We start from the raw sequence: 19,457 nt of genomic DNA, 5'->3' as shown, positions 1-19,457 counted from the left end.
TTTTTGCACAGCCTGACAACTGTTTTTGTTTTTACTTCTGTTTTATTGTATTTTCTGATTTTATTGTTGTTTTAACTGTTTTTATTCTTTGTTTTATGCTTTACATGTTCCTTGATCTTGCATGTAAAGCCCTTTGTTGTTTTTATCATGCTTTATATATAAAGCAGTAGTCGTAGTAGTCAGAGGAGGAAAATTTGGTGTGGTAGTAGGTGGAAATGATCCTCGTAACATTTCCAAAATAGAACACATTACACAGGCTCTTTATTTTAACGTTTGGCATGAACTGTTGGAATTAAGATAATTGCTTTAAGGAATTATAGTCCTGTAATATAATCTGGAATAGCCTCAGTTAAATATTCTATTTATTTGTGAATGGAAATGGACAGTTAAAAGGCTTCCTCACAGGTTTTCCAAGTTCTAAAACAGAAGCACAGAAACCTGCTGCTTTTATTCATGTTTGGATGTCAATTTCTGTTCTGTATGGTTGGTTCTCTAAACAGGAGTTAAATTTACACAATCTAATATAAATTACATAAACACTCACACTCACAGATGATGTAAACCCATCTGTTTTCGCAAAGCGAGCTGGGGTTCTTTTTTTGACGCTGACTATTTTCGTCCAAGTTACAGAAACAAGGTAGCAAAGTGCACGCAGCGCTCCGTGTTTATTGTTCACTCACACAAAGGCACACACATTCACCTCACCCAGATAAGTCCATACATCCTTCATCAGGGCAAGCTCGAACACTTGGCCAGCTCAGGTTCCAGTTGAACTGTACGGTACTGTACACATGTAGCTGCAAATATTAGCTCAGGGAAACAGGTCTAACCAAGAAGGAGAAGAAAGGGAGGAGAGGTGTTTGCAGTCTGGACCCTGCAAACCAGAAGCCCTGTTTGTAACCAGGTGGGATATTCCCAAGAGTCTTATTGACTGCATATGGCTTATGGTAGTATTAGTGGTAAGACGATCCTGCTACACAGCAGGAGGAAGGGAAAACCCCTGAGCAAGTGCATTTGGAGTGCAATGTAAAAAAAAAGAACAAACCAATGTATTAAGTCACCACAAAGGGATGATTTAATCAGACAAGTTGAATTGTGTGTAATTATAGTTGCTGCTTTCTTTGGCAAAATAATCTCCCGTCTTTTCTGTAGTTTGCTGTTGACCTGCTGACCCCATGCGACCCTTGTGTTAAAGGGATAAAGCAGCTACATGAGCAATATAGGCATCAACATGTGCCAATAAATACTGTAAATAAGGTTTACTGTTAAGATCTGCACAAAAAAAATAGAAGTAGAAATGGAAAAGCTCTGTCATGTTTCGCTCTCTGCTGTTTATTTCTTTCAATCTCTCTAGTTGGCTCATCAATTTAGAGCAAACCTCTGTTCACCCACACTCCTCCATACCTTTCTCTCACTCTAGCTCTCTCTTTTCAGTGTGTCATTTCCACCGACCCAGATACACAAACAAGAGTGGTCACTGAGACAGACACACACTCACTCAAAATACACTCTGAGACGAGCTCATTGCAACCAGATGCAAACTTACTGAACCATGAAGAGCCTAAAGTACCCCCACCTCCCCCTGTCTCTTGAATAACAAGCTAGTAAAGTTTTCTCCACAGTTCAGGTTCAGCACTGCACTGCAGACTGTCTGCTTGTCCCTGGCACTATCCCCTCCCCAGCCTACACCTGATAAAACATCACCCACCCTTCACTCTCCTCTCGCTCCCTTTCCTTCTCCTTGGCTTTGCGAGACTTGTGCAGGAGTCCGATCAGGATCACAGCAGCCCGGATGCCAGCTTTCTTGTTGTGGCACCGTTCCCTGGTCTGAGACATGCCGGACGCTTCTGCTGGTGCCAGGTGGGCCTGGGGTGACAGCTGGTCCAAGGTCAGGCCGGCCCCGGGATTCCCGAGCTGCAGGACCTGCTTGGCTTTGCGGGACTCCAGCGTGACTGGTGGATATGACAGTCTACATTTGAAGACAGCTGTGTGAGTCCTCTGCCAAAACACAGAAACCCGTTCGAGGTCTGTCCTCTTGACTGGTGATTTGTCTTTTCAGACAGACCTTCTGGAGTAAGTTGGCTGCAGTCCAAGACCTACTGAAGCTGAAGCTCCTTTTATGCTGGCAGGCAGGTAGTCAGATCAGAGTTAGTTGTAGTCCTAAAGGTCCAGTGAGACACTGCTTGACTCCAGCTCAAGGTGAAATCCTATCTGCAGTCTCTGCTCCTGCGGTGAATCTGTTCATCACTGCTCCACAACACATTGTGGTCCCTGTCGACAGGATGAAGAGGTGCAGCCTCGCGGACCCTCTCTCTGTGGAGCTGCATCTCTCTGTCTGCCAGCCTCTACCTTCCCACCTCTCCCTCCTTCTCCTAACATGCTCTGCTTCTTCTCCCTCTTTGTCTGCTGCCTCCCTCCCTCCCTGTCATTAAAGCCCCTCCCCATCTGGCCTCTCATAGGTCCGAAAACAGCAAGGTACCTCCTCCTCCTCTAACTCCTCCGATGACTGCCTCCTTCCATCCCTCTGTGTCCTTGTTTCTACTTTGTTAATCATTTCACATCCATCTCTCTGACCTTGTTCTATCTGTGCTTAATTTGGCGATTTTCTTTCTTGGCAAAACCACGCACCCCTAGCACCTATCCACCCCACCCCACATGAAAACACATGCACACATTCTCACACCCTTATCGTTTGGTACGAAACCTCAAACTAAACAGACTTATCAACCTATTGGCTGCTGTGTCGTTACCAAGGACATTGGAATTGAAATGTAGATAAACAATTTAAAGAAAATACTATTTTTTCCAATTTTTTCAGATATAAAATATTAAACTCTAGTTTTCTTGCTCTGTTCCTCCTATTATCGTGTTTTTTTCTGGTTTACTGTACTTTTATATGTTCCACTCATAAACTGCTTGCATATCCATTCTGCTGTGGCAGAGTTACTCCCTGCAACCAGCCTGAGCCAGTTTCCTTTTTGGTTGTTTCACTTCAGTAAACAGCAAACGCAGTCATCTCCGCAGAATATATTGATCTTAAGTGTTCTGTCTCCATCTGTGGCCACCTGTTCTTCCTCCTCTCTGAGCAAACGACTGACTAATTGTGGGTGAGTGAGTGAATGGATGGATAAGTATCTGCACACACATGTTATTTTCCCACAATATTTTCACCAGTTTCTTCTCATTTGTTCTTTCCTTAAGGGTGCCGATGCATAAACACTAAAGCACCCTTGGAATTTTGGGCAGCAGCTGCACTGACACACATCAAAATTTCTTGTTGTCTGGTTACTTTATTAAATGAACATGTTGGCACTCTGATAAATGTATTTAACCATTTTATGATTCTGTCCCTTAAAATATAAAGCCATCAGTACATGAGATGACAAAAAATGTGAAAACAAACAGAGTTGTCCTCAGACCAAAGCAAACCTATCTTAAGGCCCCCCAGCAGCTTGTAAAGCTCTCCATTCTGGGAAGAGTGAAGCATTGTTTCCATTGGTCTTATTGCTCCCTTTCAGGGAGGTTTTTCGTCTGGAGAATGCAATTTATTTGATGGAACAAAGTGGATGCATTCGAAGCACTCGCATGCACAGCAAAACATTAGAGGGAGGCAATGACATCACTGTATCTTTACATTGCTAAAAGTTGTGTTGACCTTTAAAACATTTTTTAATTTGCCTGCATTCATAACTGTAGAACAGGGATTCAAAAAAGATACTTTTATCTAACTTTTTGCTTTAAAAACATTTTTTAATTTAACTGACTTACCTCTTTCTTTACTTAAGGGCATATTTTAGACATTTTTAAGTGAATTCTGTGGAAATATTATGAACACATAACATCTTACCTTTTTTTGATATCTTTTTGAATGACCTTAGTTTGGCAAAATGGACTTTAATTCTGACTGGATTGATGAGCTAATGTGAAATTGACAACAATATAAATGGTATGGTCTGAGAAGGCCAACTCCCAAAGCTACTTCAGCCATATTTTGCCATCTTGCTAAGAGTTATTTCTGGGTGGGAACAGGTGAGTAGATGGGCATATGCAGATCAGGTGTGAGTAATGAGCTGAAGGAGAAGATGACTGAGGGAAACAATGGGAACTGACACACAGAGGAAACTCAGCAGACTAAAACACACTGGAAATAAAATGTCTAAATAAAACACCAAGAAAAACCACGACCTAATAACTGTAACCACAATGACAAATATTCAACCTACAAAACAAACACAAAAGCCCTGGAAGGAGAGGGCCACTGAAAAACAGTGTCAAAAAAAAAGTTCAAGCTTCATAGCCTTGGGCAAACCAGGAAGGCATAAACAGATCAAATGGATGGTCTGGGAACCATCTGAACAGGCGAAATAGCTTGGGGGGCCAGAGAGGCTGTTAGGACAGGTGACTGAAACTGAGATTAGCGCTTGTTACGACTGCTTTCTGTGCTTTTAAACAGTTTGTTGTTATGCTAACACTTCTTGTTCTATATTAATTAGTCCTGTATGAGTAAAGGCCAAAATTGACACACGGTGTGAGAAGCATGAATTGATCCTACGTTTGGAGCAGTGGCTGGTAGGTGGGATGAGCCTGGGGGAAACAGGATTAGATTGGGGAGCATTTGTGTTTTTGCCCGTTCCTAAACTCAGCCTACAAAAAAGCCACAGAAACCCAAAGGTCATGATAAGCTGAAGGGGATAAAGATCAGCATGTTCATTTGCTTAAGTGAAAATACTGTTCTTATTTGATGTGGCAGTGTGGTATATTTTAACAAGCTATTTGAAAGGAGTGAAAGCGTAAATGTGGATTTTTTGACTGAAATATGACTATGCATTGAATATGTCACAGTATGACATTTTTTGTCATGTTTTCAGATCCCTTATCTTTAAAATACAAATTTAACTAATTGAGTTGAAAATTCAAATATCTGCCACTTGTTCTGTTGCACACACATCAAACACAAATGAATAAGATAATGTGTTGCATTCATAGTGTCTTATTTAACAGCTTTGCCAGCAGGCTGTTCTGCTTTGATTTTTTTTTTTTTTTTTGCTTTCATTTCTTTAACAAGTTTGTGTTGAATAGGATCTTTTTTTGTTTATCTGCACTATAAAATGTGTTTCACCAAACGCTTTGAAAAGGTAAGAGCAAGCACGTGTTTTATCAGAGGTCACTTTTGCAGCACTGATAAAACTTTTTAGACAGACAAGGACACAGACATAAAACTATACGAACAGCGCGACAGGCTGGCACAGCAGAATAACGCTGTGATTCATGATGCACATCTGGTGCAGCTTGGCTGGGTCAAAGTGCATGGCCGTAATAATGAAAAGGTGAATGTTGTTCAAGGACTGATGTGGAGCGTCTCAGAGTCCATGGTGCAAAAGATGACAGTGAACGTTCAGGACAAGAAACACAGTCTCGTACAGTAGATGACTGGATGAGATGGTTCAGTAACCTTCTGATGCCAGCCAGGTAACAGATAAAGGTGAAAAAAGGCAGCGGTAACAACAGTAATTAAATGAAATGATCGCTTTTGCTTCTTGTTTGAAGCTTTTTTTCTGTGTATGATGAGCTCCATGGCAACCAGACAGCTTAGGCTGCATCATCTTGGCATCCACTCAGAATAATCTTCAGTAAACATCTTTTCAAGGAATTTGAATTCAGAACCAGCAGGATGTGCGATCTGACCGACACAGCCTGCGGACCCGTTCGATCAAAACCACCTGGGGATTTTCCCCAAGTCTTGCGTGATGTTAAACAAACAAACTCACGGCTCAACAGGGGCGACCAAACATCCGTGGGGACAGAATGTTACAAACACACGAAACGCATACATGTACATTCACATTCAGACTCGTTCATTACTCCGGGGGCCAACTGTGCGTCATTAAGGGAGGGTGGCACCTGTATCCAGACACTTTTAAACACACAAACACTTGTTGGATCTTTATTGCAAAATCTGTCAGAGGTTTATTAAAATTAGACTAAATCCAGTATTTCACTGTGCTGAAACTGTTTGCAACTCAAAATTAAAAATTAAAATTAATTATGCAAGTTTTCAGTTGCAGTTTCCCTGAATTTGGACTGATTGTGACCATCGAGCTGTGCAACCTTGTTTTGCTCAACCAGTTTAAAAAAAAATAAATCACAGCTTATTTCTTTGTACACAACCTGCATAACTGTAGGTCATACTTCACAAACATTGTACCGACTGTGGCAGCCACCCCAGTGTTTATGATTTGATCTACCTGTGTACACTTTTGAAATAAAAAAATGCAGATTTGGACAACAGTTAGTGTTCTTTATGAACTCTTATTTTTTTAGTGTTAACAGTTAGTGTTTATCAGTGACATGTTTTCTTATATCTGGACATTCAGGGCTATAGTCTATTTTCTGTCATAAGGAATCTCCTGTACAGGTGTCAAAATTTTGCTTTAGCGCTTGCAAATTACTTAAACTAAACTGAGAAGAGTTTGAGGCAGATTTGAGACAAAGAGAGAGAAATTTGTTGCACAAATTATTGAAATTTAAGCTGAAAGACTACAAAACCTGTGAGAACCTGTGAAACATTTTGGAGACTCTGTCACAAATGAGTCTCCAACAGTTGCAGCCCATTGAGATACTTCTTATTTAACCTGCAACCAAAACTGCTTTTTATTTGATTCTATCTTAGTGCACATATTCCAAACAATAATGCCACAGTTACAAACTCTTTCACCTAGTTTTTTTCCTGTTGTTAACATGCACACACACACACACACGCACACACACTTGTGTGTCTCTGTGGTGCCAAGCAGCCTTTCCTGTCACTTCACAGCTCCTAAAGTGTCTGACAACCAAACACATGCCAGTCAACCCACGTCACCTCTCTTTCCAGCTCATTCAGCGACTCGACAGATACAACCTCAAACATGGCACGCTTGGCTCTGAAATGTCCCTAATAATTTATGTAACATGTGGCAATCTTTTCACGAGGTCAAACTTTTATATATCTGCAGTGCAACACAAGCACAAAAATCACACACAAACACACACACACACTGTGGTACCCATATTAATTTCCACCATGCGGTTAGTTTGAGATGTCCAGACAGAAATTAAAGTTTTGCTGTGTATTTAGAACCAGGACAATCCAACCTATTCATAATGGATTACCCAGAAAACGCCACGATATCACAGAAATAATACAATGCAATACAATGACAATTTATTTATGTAATTTTGATAATTATTTTAAATTAATATCACTATAATTGCAGTCTCGTTTGAATTTTAAACGTGCTGAAAAATCTCCTCCAAAAATAACCACAGGCACGTTGAACCTTTGTCAGTTTGGTTTTTGTAATTCTTGAGCACGACAGCTGTCTTCCTTTGACACCTGAACAGGAGCTCTGCTGAAGAAATGGGCAGGAAAACTGGTCCAAATCTGCCTGTCTTCATTTAAAAAGTCCACTCCAGCAGATTAAATCACAAATGTATGGTGTGGGCAGAGGTGTGTAACAAAATAATGTCCCATTCACACAAAAAAATAGGCTCTGTTTCTTTCTTTTTCTTTTTAAGCAGCACAAGACATGACTGCACTGTTCACCGGTCACTTAGTCAAAAACACTCAAAATTCAGTCAAGCGGCAGCTACAGATTTGCCTATTTTAAAAATTTTAAATCAGCAACATGTCTCCAACAGGTTCAGCCCAGGGAAACTTTAGAGCTACGTACAGACTGTGAAATTGCTCCGACATAGGTCAGCAATAGTTCTGTCAGAACTACAGTAACCACACAGATCATGTATTTGAGAAAAAAGGTTCAGAGTTATTAGAAATAATGTAGAAGGGGAAGTAACACCCATCAATTTATGAGTTTAAGTTTTGATTATAACGTGAGTGATGAGCTGAATAAAAACACATCTTCATCATGTGCAGTCATTAGATTTTGGTTTTGAGTCAAAATGTGAAGGCAGTGGCTAAATATATCCTAGCAACCAATGTTTTATTAAGCAAATCAGTCATCTACACCTGGTTGTTTAAATCAGATTAGTCTCTCGTCCTCACCTATCTGTCAGTGCAGTGTTAATTTGTATCTTTGCTCTTCTTTGTCTCCTCTTCTAATGTGAGCTAACTCATCCCATAACTGAGTACCCAGAGAACACGTCTAAAACACGACCAAAACAGAGACAGGTGTCTGGCGTATACAGTCGCACAGATAAATGTGTGCCTGTATGCCTGCAGCAAAATTTGCTTTGTGCGGTTTAAATTGTTGCTAACGGAAAAAATAAACAGATTACATAACCCTTAAGCTCCTGTTTCTGTCGCACTTATACAAGATTTTCTATTTAAGTACTTGCGTGCAGTGAGGTTACCCATAACCTCTTATAGCTGCTCATTCAGCTAAAATTAGCTGCACAAGTATCCAGAGTGAGTTCATTATGTTCTCTATACAGCTGAGGTGAAACAGAAAAAGCAGGTTTAACTCACTCACAATAAATCATTACAATGTGGACACTTTAATTCTTTTTTTTTCAAATCAGACAATAATAATTAAAAACAAATTTCCTCATGATTTGTCAGGGTACGTCACTTTACTTACATGATCAAGTTTTGACATTTATGGCTCCAGATATGTAATGTTATTTTCACCCGCAGCCAAAAGGCAAAGGTGAGGTGATCAAGTTTTTGCCCACATCAGTGTGTGTGTTTGTGTGTCTGTCTGTTGCCAAAATATCTCATGAACCACTGGATGTATTTTAATTAAACTTTCAGGGATTAATCATTGGATGTACATCTATAACTGAATAACTATTGGAGCTCAACCTTTTTAAGATGGCTGCTATAGCCAGCAAACCTTAGAAAACACAAAAATTACTATAACTATAATTTTACAGATATTGAGATAAAATTTGGTGTGGTGGCAGCTGAGAGTCATTTATAACATCAGATGGTCTAAAAAGCTTTCAAGAAGGGCGATATGCATTCTTTCAAGGAATATCAGGACTTTAGTTATTCTTCGAGTCTAAGCAAGCATTCATAATCTGCAAATTTAGAGCAGATTTACAACATCGACTCGCTGCACTTCCTTAAAATTGTAAAAGTGGTAAACATTGATACATCACATATAAATTAAGAGTTGATGTGGCCGGTTGACAAATAACAGTAAAGAGCTGTAATTTATCAGCATAAACGAGCCTTTTGTGTCAAGCAGCCACCCACGCTCATCACTCAGTGACACACTGAGTACAGTGGGCTGCTGCTTCATGACAATGACTGTTTTAACACAGTTGGGTTTATGTAAAGAGGTGCTCTGCTCCGGAGGAGATGCTGCGCTGAGAAGCAGAAAATAACCTGATGAGTAAACATGATTCAGGGGAGGCAGAGGTGTGAGGAAGACTGATGTGATCAGAGTCATAAGTTTCATGTTGATGGTGGAACTGGACTGGAAGTTTATTTGATTGAGTCAAAATTACAACCAAAACTGGTGCTGGTATAGCACCATTCTTTGACATACTTGGCTATAAGATCAAGCCTACAATTTTCTAATAATTTGAACCATATTACTCTCCAAAATAGTTTTAGTGTATTTAATGTTTTTAAGAATCAAAAATTTAAAATAAATATTACACATACATGAGGTAAATATGAAATAAATGGTAGAAATTCTTCTTATATATATATATATAAACTCAAAAAGCCCAATTCAAAATGGCCACCACAGCTAAGCAAACTTCGCAAACACAAAGATGGCTCTAACTCAGCCAGTTTAACAGATATTCAACTAAAATGTGGTGTGCAAGTAGCTGAGAATTATCCACAACACATACTCAGGCAGCTACACATTGTGCCACATCTTTGTGTAAAACTTTGGCTTTAACTCCGCTGAAGCTCTTGTAACTGAAGAGAGGAAGAGAAGCCCCTGTAACTTTGGGTCCATTTGACCCAAAGGCCACTGGAGGGTTAACTGTTAAAGTCAAAGCCGTCTGTCTGTTAGCAAAATACCTCACAAACCACTGAACAGATATTAGTGAAATTAGAGAAACTCATCATGTGGTGTACATGTACAACTGATATTGCATGAGATCACAATTTTTTCTTTCAAAAATAAAACTTAAAAACTCCATAATTTTCCAAAATAAGACCATTTTAGTTTGAAACTCTGGCATAATCGATGGCAAGTGATATGTATTCTATCAACGAATGCAAAGCTTTTTTTTTATTTGCACACATTTTATGAATGCACTCATCAACTAATAATAGACATATAGAAATATATAATAATATTATAAGAAATAGAAAAGCCAAGAAGCTCATGTTATCTCTTTAACACGTCCTTTTTATCAGCACACTCACTCTTCTCCTTCCACTTTAGCGTTTTCTTTAGTCTTGTTTCACTTCTAATAAAATTAGAGTCTCTCTCTGGGTGGCAGCCCCACTTGTCTGACAGCTGTTGCCACTCATGCAAACTACCAATTTCCTCAGCGGGCAACATAAAATGAATCATCAACTGTGCAATATTTTTTTTTTTCCCAGACCTGCTTGACAGCTGCTTTTAAACATAACAGCTTCATGAATCACTGTGGTTCCATATCAGCATCAGAACAGCAAAACAAACCACAGAAAGTATTATTGCTTTAAGTTTACAACAGCATGGTGGCTGTTCCTGTCAGCCAGAGGAACAGGGGGAGTTATTGCTCACCACTTTGTGCCCAGGCAGAGACACTTCTCCTGTACAAGTCAACTGCTCATAAAATAACTTGGTTGCGCCCACACGTTTGTACATGTACATGTAACTAAATATAGCAGTGTATATCATGTTAAGTGGCATGGGAAGTTTAGTGGTGGACAATCTAGACAAGTACAGCTAAAGATAACAAAAACGCTTTTCAAACTGGGATGTAAAACAGGAATTTTCAGCAAAATTGCAGAGTGGAGGCTGAGATGGAAAAACTTCAGGTAGTATATACCAAGATGATACTCTGTCCCCACTCCTGTTCTGCACTTTCTATTGTCACAAAAAGTGGCTATAGATACCGGTTCTAAAGTGGAGCAGTCATGAGTCACCTTTTTGGTATACAGCAACGCCATTGGTATGTATTTGATAAGTGCAGCCAAATGGTATCCAAGAGTGGCAAGGTGATCACAACTGAATGGGATGATCTACCTGAAGGCAGCATTGCAGATGTCCATGACAGCTACAAATACCTTGGAATCCCACAGACAAATGGTAACCAAGTTGAAACCGCAAGGAAGTCAGCCACAGCCAAATACCTACAGAGAGTAAGGCACAACCAAGATCCTGAAGTACATTAGGAAGAACGCCCCCAATAATGATCTATTAAGTGAATGTTTCAGGCAGCAGAAACACAATGTGGAAGAGGAGAAAGAGGAACCCTCATGGAAAGATAAGCCCCTGCATGACATGTACCACCGACAGATTGAGGAAGTGGCTGATACCAACAGATCCTACCAGTGGCTAGAAAGGGCTGGACTGAAGGACAGCACAGAGGCACTAATCATGGCAGCACAGGAGCAATAGAGAACAGGTTCGAGCCTACCAGACAGGACCCAAGATGCAGGCTGTGTAAAGATGCCCCTGAGACAGTCCAGCACATAGTAATGGGATGTAAGATGCAGGCAGGCAAAGTGTACATGAAACACCATAACCAAGTGGCTGGAATGGTGTACAGGAACATCTGTGCCGAGTATGGACTGGAGGTCCCACAGTCAAAGTGGGAGATTCCTCCTAAGGTGGTGGAGAATGGCAGGGCTAAGATACTGTGGGACTTCCAGAAACAGACTCACAAACAGGTGATGACTTATGAACCGGACATTGTGGTGATAGATAAGATACAGAAGAAAGCAGTGGTGATAGATGTAGCAGTCAGAAGAGACTGTAAGGACTGTATAAGGAAGAAGGAGCACGAGAAGCTTGACAAATATTAAAGGCTGAAAGAGAAAATAGAGAAGCTGTGGAAAGTCAAGGACACGATTGTTCCAGTGAGAAAATCAGATAGTGAGACATGATACTAAACCTGATAAAAACAAAGATGGGTTTGCTGTATTGTATGTGCTGCAAATCACACCTATAATGATATTCTATTTTTATTTTTGTTTTTTGTTTTAAAGATGGGTAAAGTTTTAAAACAATTTCAAATACACACAAAAAGAGCAATAAGAAAGATTCAGCTACATAATTCATTGGGCCAGTAAAAAAAAGTTAAAGGCCTCATATTCCTTGAAGGAATATAAAAATATCCCTTGCTGCCTCGTGCTAGAGTTTTAAATTAAGATCATGTCATGATGCGAAATTACAGAATTAAAGCCATTTTGGCCAAATAAAAAAAGACATCTCATTACAATCTCACGTGAATTTACAGGATGTCACAAGATCTATTAGCATTCTGAGTATGTGTTAAGAATGACTCTCAGCTACAACATCACCAAAATTATCTCAGTATCTGTAAATTTGTCTATTTTTTTGAGTTGGCTAAGGTTGATTAGCTGTGGGGACCATCTTGAATTGTACTGACTCTAAACATTTCATTAAATCTGTGGCTTTAAGAAATATTTTGCTAACAGACAAGCAGAGTTGATGCCAGAAAGTTGATGGCAAAGGTTTTGTGCAATCAGTTAGCACTGGGAGTAAACCTGAAGGAGACACAGCAAGGGAAAACCAGAAAGGGCATGGAGCACAATTCCAGCCTGCAGATGAACTGGGAGAAAGAGTCTAAGAAGGCTGGGGCTGATGAGGTAAGTGGAGGCAGGTGAGACTGATGCTCACAGGGAACAGGTGTAGGTGGGCGTGGCAGGGCGAGGATCTGAGACTGACTGAAGAAAAAAATACTGATGGTGATAAAACCACTGGGGAACAAGGAAATTACAGAAAGTAAAGATCACAAAGAACTAACGAGACATAAAGCTAAAAACAGTAGACAACTAAAAACACAGATCTTGACAGAAACCTGTTTCTGTTAACATAGTACACTTACTTCTGATATTAACTGGTGCTGCATATATAAACTAAATTAAATAAAAGAAACAGCATAACATAAAAAATAAGTGTTGCATCAAATATGGTGAACACAATGCAGGGTTCTCTTTGTTCTGTCTTTATTTTTTTCCTCATTTTCATTCAGAACTGCCTCCTGGGTCCTAACCAGACTGCAGTATAGTGCACAGTCTGCTTCGACTGTGCATGGTGCTGTTTAGATGTAATAATTTCACAGGTGTTAGATCCATTAACTGGAGACGGTGTGTGGACCGTCTTACAGCACATCAACATGTCACACAGCCCCACAGCACTGAAGCTACTGAGTCACAAACAGCCTGTTTCTGTGATTCAGTAATGTGACACCTCAACTTAAAAAAAATAAGAGTTCATAAAGAAGAATGACATCTCTGTCATATACTGAGTTCTTGCTTTTTGAACAACGATACGCTTTTATAACTCCCTCAGACTTCAGGATGGGAACAGATTTAATAACTAGCACACATTTATTACAAAAAACCCCAAACAAACAAACATACAGTGACAAAATACTTGGACTTTACCTTTAGACAATTCCCTAACATGTTTTTAAACAAAAATATGAACTCAAGCAAATAAAATTTCCGCTTTTAGAAAACTAAGGCATGACAGAATTTGTACGTTTTATTGTGCCATTACATTTTATGTTGAGTTGGAAGTCAATAAAAACAGTGTAATTCAGTAAAAGAGAAAAAGGTAACACCAGCTGGAAGTAGCAGGCACAATACTCTTGTTGATTCACCAGAATGGAGTGGAAGTAGAGGTATTACAGAATTTTAGTTTAAGTTGTTTGTCACTGAGATTCTGTAAAGTTATCAAGTCTACCAAATCAAAGACGACAAAAGTAAATACAATATGTGCAAAAGATTGGCTCATTACTCAACAGGAACTAAAACCAAGGCTGTGGTGAGGATGTGTCCGTTTTGTGGCTGCATCATAGAGCTCCTCTCAAATATTGATCACCTACTGTTAAAACATCTAACTGAGAACGACAAACTATTAGGACGGATTTATCATAAATTATTTCAGTTTTATTTCAATTGTGTATGAGTGGCTGAAGGTTATGTTTAGAACCGATCCACACTTTTTCCTTTTATGATTACAATAAATAACAGATATTAGGCAGCATGATTGACAGAATGAAAAATATACACTGTAGAAGAAACTAATCAAAAGCAGGCATTACTCCAGAAAACAACGCGTTATTTATAGCCCACCACCAAAGGTGAAATGGCAATAATGTTTGTCTGTCAGCAAAACATCTAAATGGATCACCAGACTAATTGTGGTGATTTGGTTTTTCTATGGGTTTTGTTTATGTTTTATTTTTATTCTTTGGTTTGGGGTTTTGTTTCGATTCTGTATTTTGCTTTTTGTTGTCTCATGTTCATGTTGCNCTACACCTGTCCCGACTCTGTAATCACTCCACCTGTTCCCACTCACCTCGTTATCCTCAGTACTCAAATACCCGGTCATTTCTCCCACTAGTCGCTGGTTCATTGTCTGTGTTAGTCATTGGTTTGCTCGTTGTCTCGCTGCTGTTCTAGGTTCCCTGCTGGTCTTGTCTTGCTCCATGTTTTTTCACACCTTGTTTGTCTATGTTTGTACTTAGTTTCAGTTTTTGCTGCCACGTCAGCCTTTTTGTTTTCATTTTGTTCCTTTAGTTTAATAAATTAGTTTTCGTTCCTCTTATTATGAGTCTGCGTTCTGGGTTCGCCATCGTCTCCACCGTTCCTGACACTAATTAGATTAATGAAACTAACAGAAAGTAATCACTAATATGCAGCTTTACAGCTGATTGACTTCTGAAGTCAATCCAAATCCAAATGGTTGACTGTCAGCAAAATATCTCATGAACCACTAAACGGGAAGTAATTATTGGCTACATCAACAACTGATTAACTTTTGGAGTCAAGCCACTTCAAATTGGCTACCACAGCTAATCAACCATAACAAACATCCATCTATCCATTTTCCTCACCCACCTTTCTGTGCAGGGTCATGGGAGAAGCAGATATCTCCAGCGGTCATTGTGTAAAAAAGTGGGGTACACCCTGGCTAATTTTATAGCTACTGCACTAACATTTCATGCGTTTGTGGTTGAGCATCATCTAAACTGTACTCTATGTCTGTTAAATGATAAAAATGATAAAGTCTGTAAAATCAATCATCAGTCAGCCCCAAAAAGAGATAACATCTTTCGCAACTAACAATATTTAAGCCAGTTTGCACTTTTCCTCAGCACTTTCGTCTGCTGTGTCTTATCTCATCTTTTATTTCTTTGCCGCTTGTCTCATTGGACAATGCTAATGCTCTGATACAATTTCAGAGCACACAGAATGAAGCTGCTAACAACCTCAAGTGAATGAATCAGTGACTGTGCTCTAATATATCATTATTAAAGACTGCCATTTTACTTTGTCTGCCTTTGCTTGTTCTATAAAAGAGGCTTCAGGTTTCTTTATCTGCATAACTATTGTAAAGAGCTTCGTGTTCTCTTTTTGTTATCCCAAACACAACATTGGATGAGGGATGGAGGTGTGAACATGTGTTTTGTGACTGAAGCCCACACAGCCAGGGGCCTCGCTGAATCGACCAAGTAACATACCATGTGTTTGTTGAGAGGCGGCAGATGGAGAAGGAGGAGAAGAGGAGTGAGAAGGAGGGGAGGGACCGAATGTGTGACGGTCAATAAACGCACACACACACACACAGAGCAATACACGCTGATAAGTCTAACCTTAAAGAGTGACAAATAGAACATGAGATCATTAAAACTCAGCTGTTGTCGTGAATCTCTGCCTCAAATGTCTGAGTCTGGAACAAAATGACTCAGGCCTGGGTGCACAAGGGCAATTTAACCATAAAACCACAAGAAAACAATAATCTATTTTTTAACATTTTTTCTGACTCCATTTTTTATTGCCTGCTGCTGAAGCAAAACAGGGTAATGATGGTGTTACCCACGTTTGTACACTGTGAACCAGTGTTTATCCACTGGTTCTCATGAACTTGTCTCATCCCCCGACCAGAGAGGATACATAATCCCTCCAATGAGTTCTGGACCTACCGTGGGGACTCCACCCAGTAGGATGTGCCTGGGAAACCTCCAAAAGGAGGCAGCACCCATCTAAACTCAGACTAAGAGTGACCGGAAGACTTGGTGATGAAGGAAGACCACATTAATCAGGCATCATCACCCAGAAGAGGGCAGCCCTCTGCAGCCAGGCCTCAGGAGGAACTCTACTGCAAGCGCCTGGTAGTTGAGCCTTGACTCCTGCAGCTCGACTGAGCCAAGCCCCCCAAAATGATCACATGGCCTAGTTAATGGATTTTTAATGAAACTTTCAGAAAGTAATCATTGTGTATAACTAATTCAGTTTGGGAGTCAACTTAATTCAATAGGCCACCACAACTAACTACATATGTGGTGAGTTTTACAGACAAAATATTTCATGAATCAGAAAATAAATCTTATAGGTAATGAAAAAAATGAAATGATAAAATTATGTATGTTGAGTTAACAGCAGGTCAGACTGCTCCACCTGCCCCCGATGACCCGACACCACTAACAGCTACAAATGTCTCAGTATTTCTGTTTTTGAGTGTTTTGTCGTGCTTTTAACAAATTTGCAACAATTTTACCATTCAGTGTGTTTGATGAGTCATACCTGTAGAAATGAATTAGCAAGAACTACTTTTGCAAAGCAGAAGTTGCGACTGACAATGCGGTGTCATGACGAGGGGAGACAGAGACGAACCCAGAGCGAAGAATCATTTTCAAAAAAGGAAAACTAATTTATTCCTTAACAAACAAAAAGGGCTGATGTGGCAGCAAAGGTACAATAACAAAAATCTAAATGAAGGGGCAGGGCATGGCAGGATGAAACAAATGCAGAACACAGAACAGAACGACAATGATCCAGCAGGGTGGTGGAGAAAATGACCAGGTTATATACACAGGGGATAATTATGGGAAGTGGGCACAGGTGAGTGATTACAATAACTTACAGGTGGAGATGGGCGTGGCAGATAATCAGGGGCAAACAGAGGGGAAATGAATACTGAACAAGGAACCAGACACAAACAAGGAAACAAATGCAAAATGAATCTAAAAGAAAACAAAAACAAAACCCAAATCATTACATGCGGTTGCAGTTTTACAGCGAGTGCTTGGACAACTGAAAAGACTGAATACGAAAGAAGAAAATAGAGCATTCTTTTGCTTCTAAAATAAAAATTAGGAAAAACGATATGGCTAATGTCTTCACCATCATGACATTTTGATTAGTCATCAAAGGAATGTTAAGTGTGTAATCAATGCAACAAGTTAAATTACTAGTGGGTGTAATAGCTGAAAATTAAAAAAAAGAAATTGCTGGATTTTTTTATATACTTGGCTCATTGGTGTATCAATAAAAGCAAAGTGCATCATAAACCCAAACCACTTCCTGACAGAAGTGGTTGGGTTGCTGGTATTTTAAAACAAAGTCACACAAATATGCCACTTGATGTTTGAAGTAATAACTGTAAAAGCTTTTTACAAGTGAAGATGAGATGGATCACAGCTGTGGGGTTTCACTGGGAAATAGATTGTAGCATTAGTAATTAGTACCACATTATTGTGTTGTTACTTTAATTTGGGCTTGTCTACTCCAAGTGCTGTGACTAAGTGATATTACTGAACCTATATTGGATGACTCTCATTTGTATTTTGGCAATAATTTGGCTTTCATTTTATCTTCAACTTGGGTTGTTGTGCAACAAACATTTAAGATTAAGGCTCCCAGACTTACAGCATGTGTGTACAGAAACACTGATGCAAGCTGCAGATAGTAACAATGTTTTCTGTCCAGAATTTCTTTGTCAGAACTTTTCTCATTGTAATTATATCATCACTTGGAGCTCTGGTGGCCTTCAGTCATAATGTTTGTGAAAATTATTCACACGGAGGGTAAAAATAGAATATTAATATAGGTGTGATTTGCAGCACATACAATACATGAACACATAAAAGCAGTACAATTCTCAAGAGGCCTAATTCTTAGAAAATAAAGACCATAAACAAAAGACAAAACAGTAATTAAAACCATAATTAGAAGTGTGTGTACATGTGTTGAAATATCCCAGAATTTGTTTTTCCACAACCAGAGTACCACTTCAGAGCTGCGTTGTGATATCATATTTAATATCTCTTTCAGTAAATGTTTGAACAACAGCTCTAATTTTTGTATGAAGAAAAGGAAAGTTTTTTTTCCTTACACAGAAATTGGAGTTTGTCTTAGTGTCATAAAACAGATTTCTTCATTTCACAAGTCTACAGTAATTTATAAACACTACGTTACTTAACTCAACAGCTTACTGTATATTTGGGAATGCTCTTTATAATGCTAACCAGGATCTTGAACCTGTGGTCAAGCTTTATATAAAGTACTACAAATGGAACATACACATGCCACATGTATAGGACCTAGTTTACGAAGTGTGCAATATCCATACATACATCCATTAGTTTGTGCTTTGTCCAGCTACTCCTAGGGGATCCCAATGTGTTTCCAGGCCAGAGAGGATACATAGTTTCTGCAACGAGTTCTTGGTGTCCTTATGACACTCTGAATTAGTGTCCTTATACTGTATGTGATTGCAATAGTAAGCAACAATTTATTTGAAAAAAAGTGATTTTTTATGATTCATTGGTCAGCATTCACAACACATTAAAGCAGACACCAGGAAGGTGAGTCAGTAAGCTCATATTCTCCCAATTCTAATTCAACCTCACATGGATACTGACACATAATTTTTTTATTGTTCTGTCTTGCAGACAAACTGCAACCAGAAAGAAATATTTGAACTTGGGCTCACAACATTGCCACCTGTCTCTAGTCTTTTTCTGAAAGAACCTACCTACTCCAAACTCACACTGGAACTGCTTCAGTTTTATTTTTTTCACTCCATTGACTTAACAGTCATTTTCTAGAAACTTGCTGTTGGCATAAACTGAATTCTGAGTACTATTTGCATAACCTCAGTCTTGACCTGAATCTAGCCCCACACAAACCTTGAAACACATATTCACCTTAAACTCAGTTACTGGTATTACAAGGATCTGAAACTTATCAAAAAACAAAATACACATATGTCACTGTAAAAGAAGGACAAGTGCTGTACTTAAAAAAAAAAAAAACAGAAAAAACTGATGAACATCTACAGCACATCTTTAGAACTGAGATAAACCTTTCTGCTCAGCATGTCATTGGCAAAGCTTCAAATAAATCCTTTAACGGAAGCTATAGGTGCACAAATTGATTTATTTTCAACTGAGGCAGGCTTTTTGTCCCAGTAACATTAGCAATACCTCAGTGGCACACACACTCATACAGTGCTTGACAGCTGAGACATCTATTACAAACTGCTCTCTTGGCCCCAGATCGTCCAAAGTGGTTCCTG

The 19,457-nt window shown here is 39.3% G+C and overlaps 1 protein-coding gene across 10 annotated transcripts in view; it reads right to left on the bottom strand.

Moving 5' to 3' along the window:
• Positions 1-19,457, bottom strand: part of rap1gap2a (RAP1 GTPase activating protein 2a) — a 117,833-nt gene that overhangs the window by 53,313 nt on the left and 45,063 nt on the right. The window contains exon 1 of one of the 10 annotated variants that reach the window (XM_017439249.3): positions 1,709-2,377. The exons of 8 other annotated variants lie outside the window; for them this stretch is intronic. In XM_017439249.3, coding sequence (XP_017294738.1) covers positions 1,709-1,836 — 128 coding nt within the window. In that variant the 5' untranslated portion in view covers positions 1,837-2,377. Of the gene's footprint in view, positions 1-1,708; positions 2,378-19,457 lie in introns of those variants that run through there. One more of the 10 variants, XM_017439252.3, reaches the window with a different exon arrangement.

The sequence above is a fragment of the Kryptolebias marmoratus genome, linkage group LG2 (genome assembly GCF_001649575.2).
Source record: "Kryptolebias marmoratus isolate JLee-2015 linkage group LG2, ASM164957v2, whole genome shotgun sequence".
NCBI lineage: Eukaryota > Metazoa > Chordata > Actinopteri > Cyprinodontiformes > Rivulidae > Kryptolebias > Kryptolebias marmoratus.
Note: the sequence above shows the minus strand (reverse complement) of the source record. Positions and strands in the feature narration are given on the sequence as shown.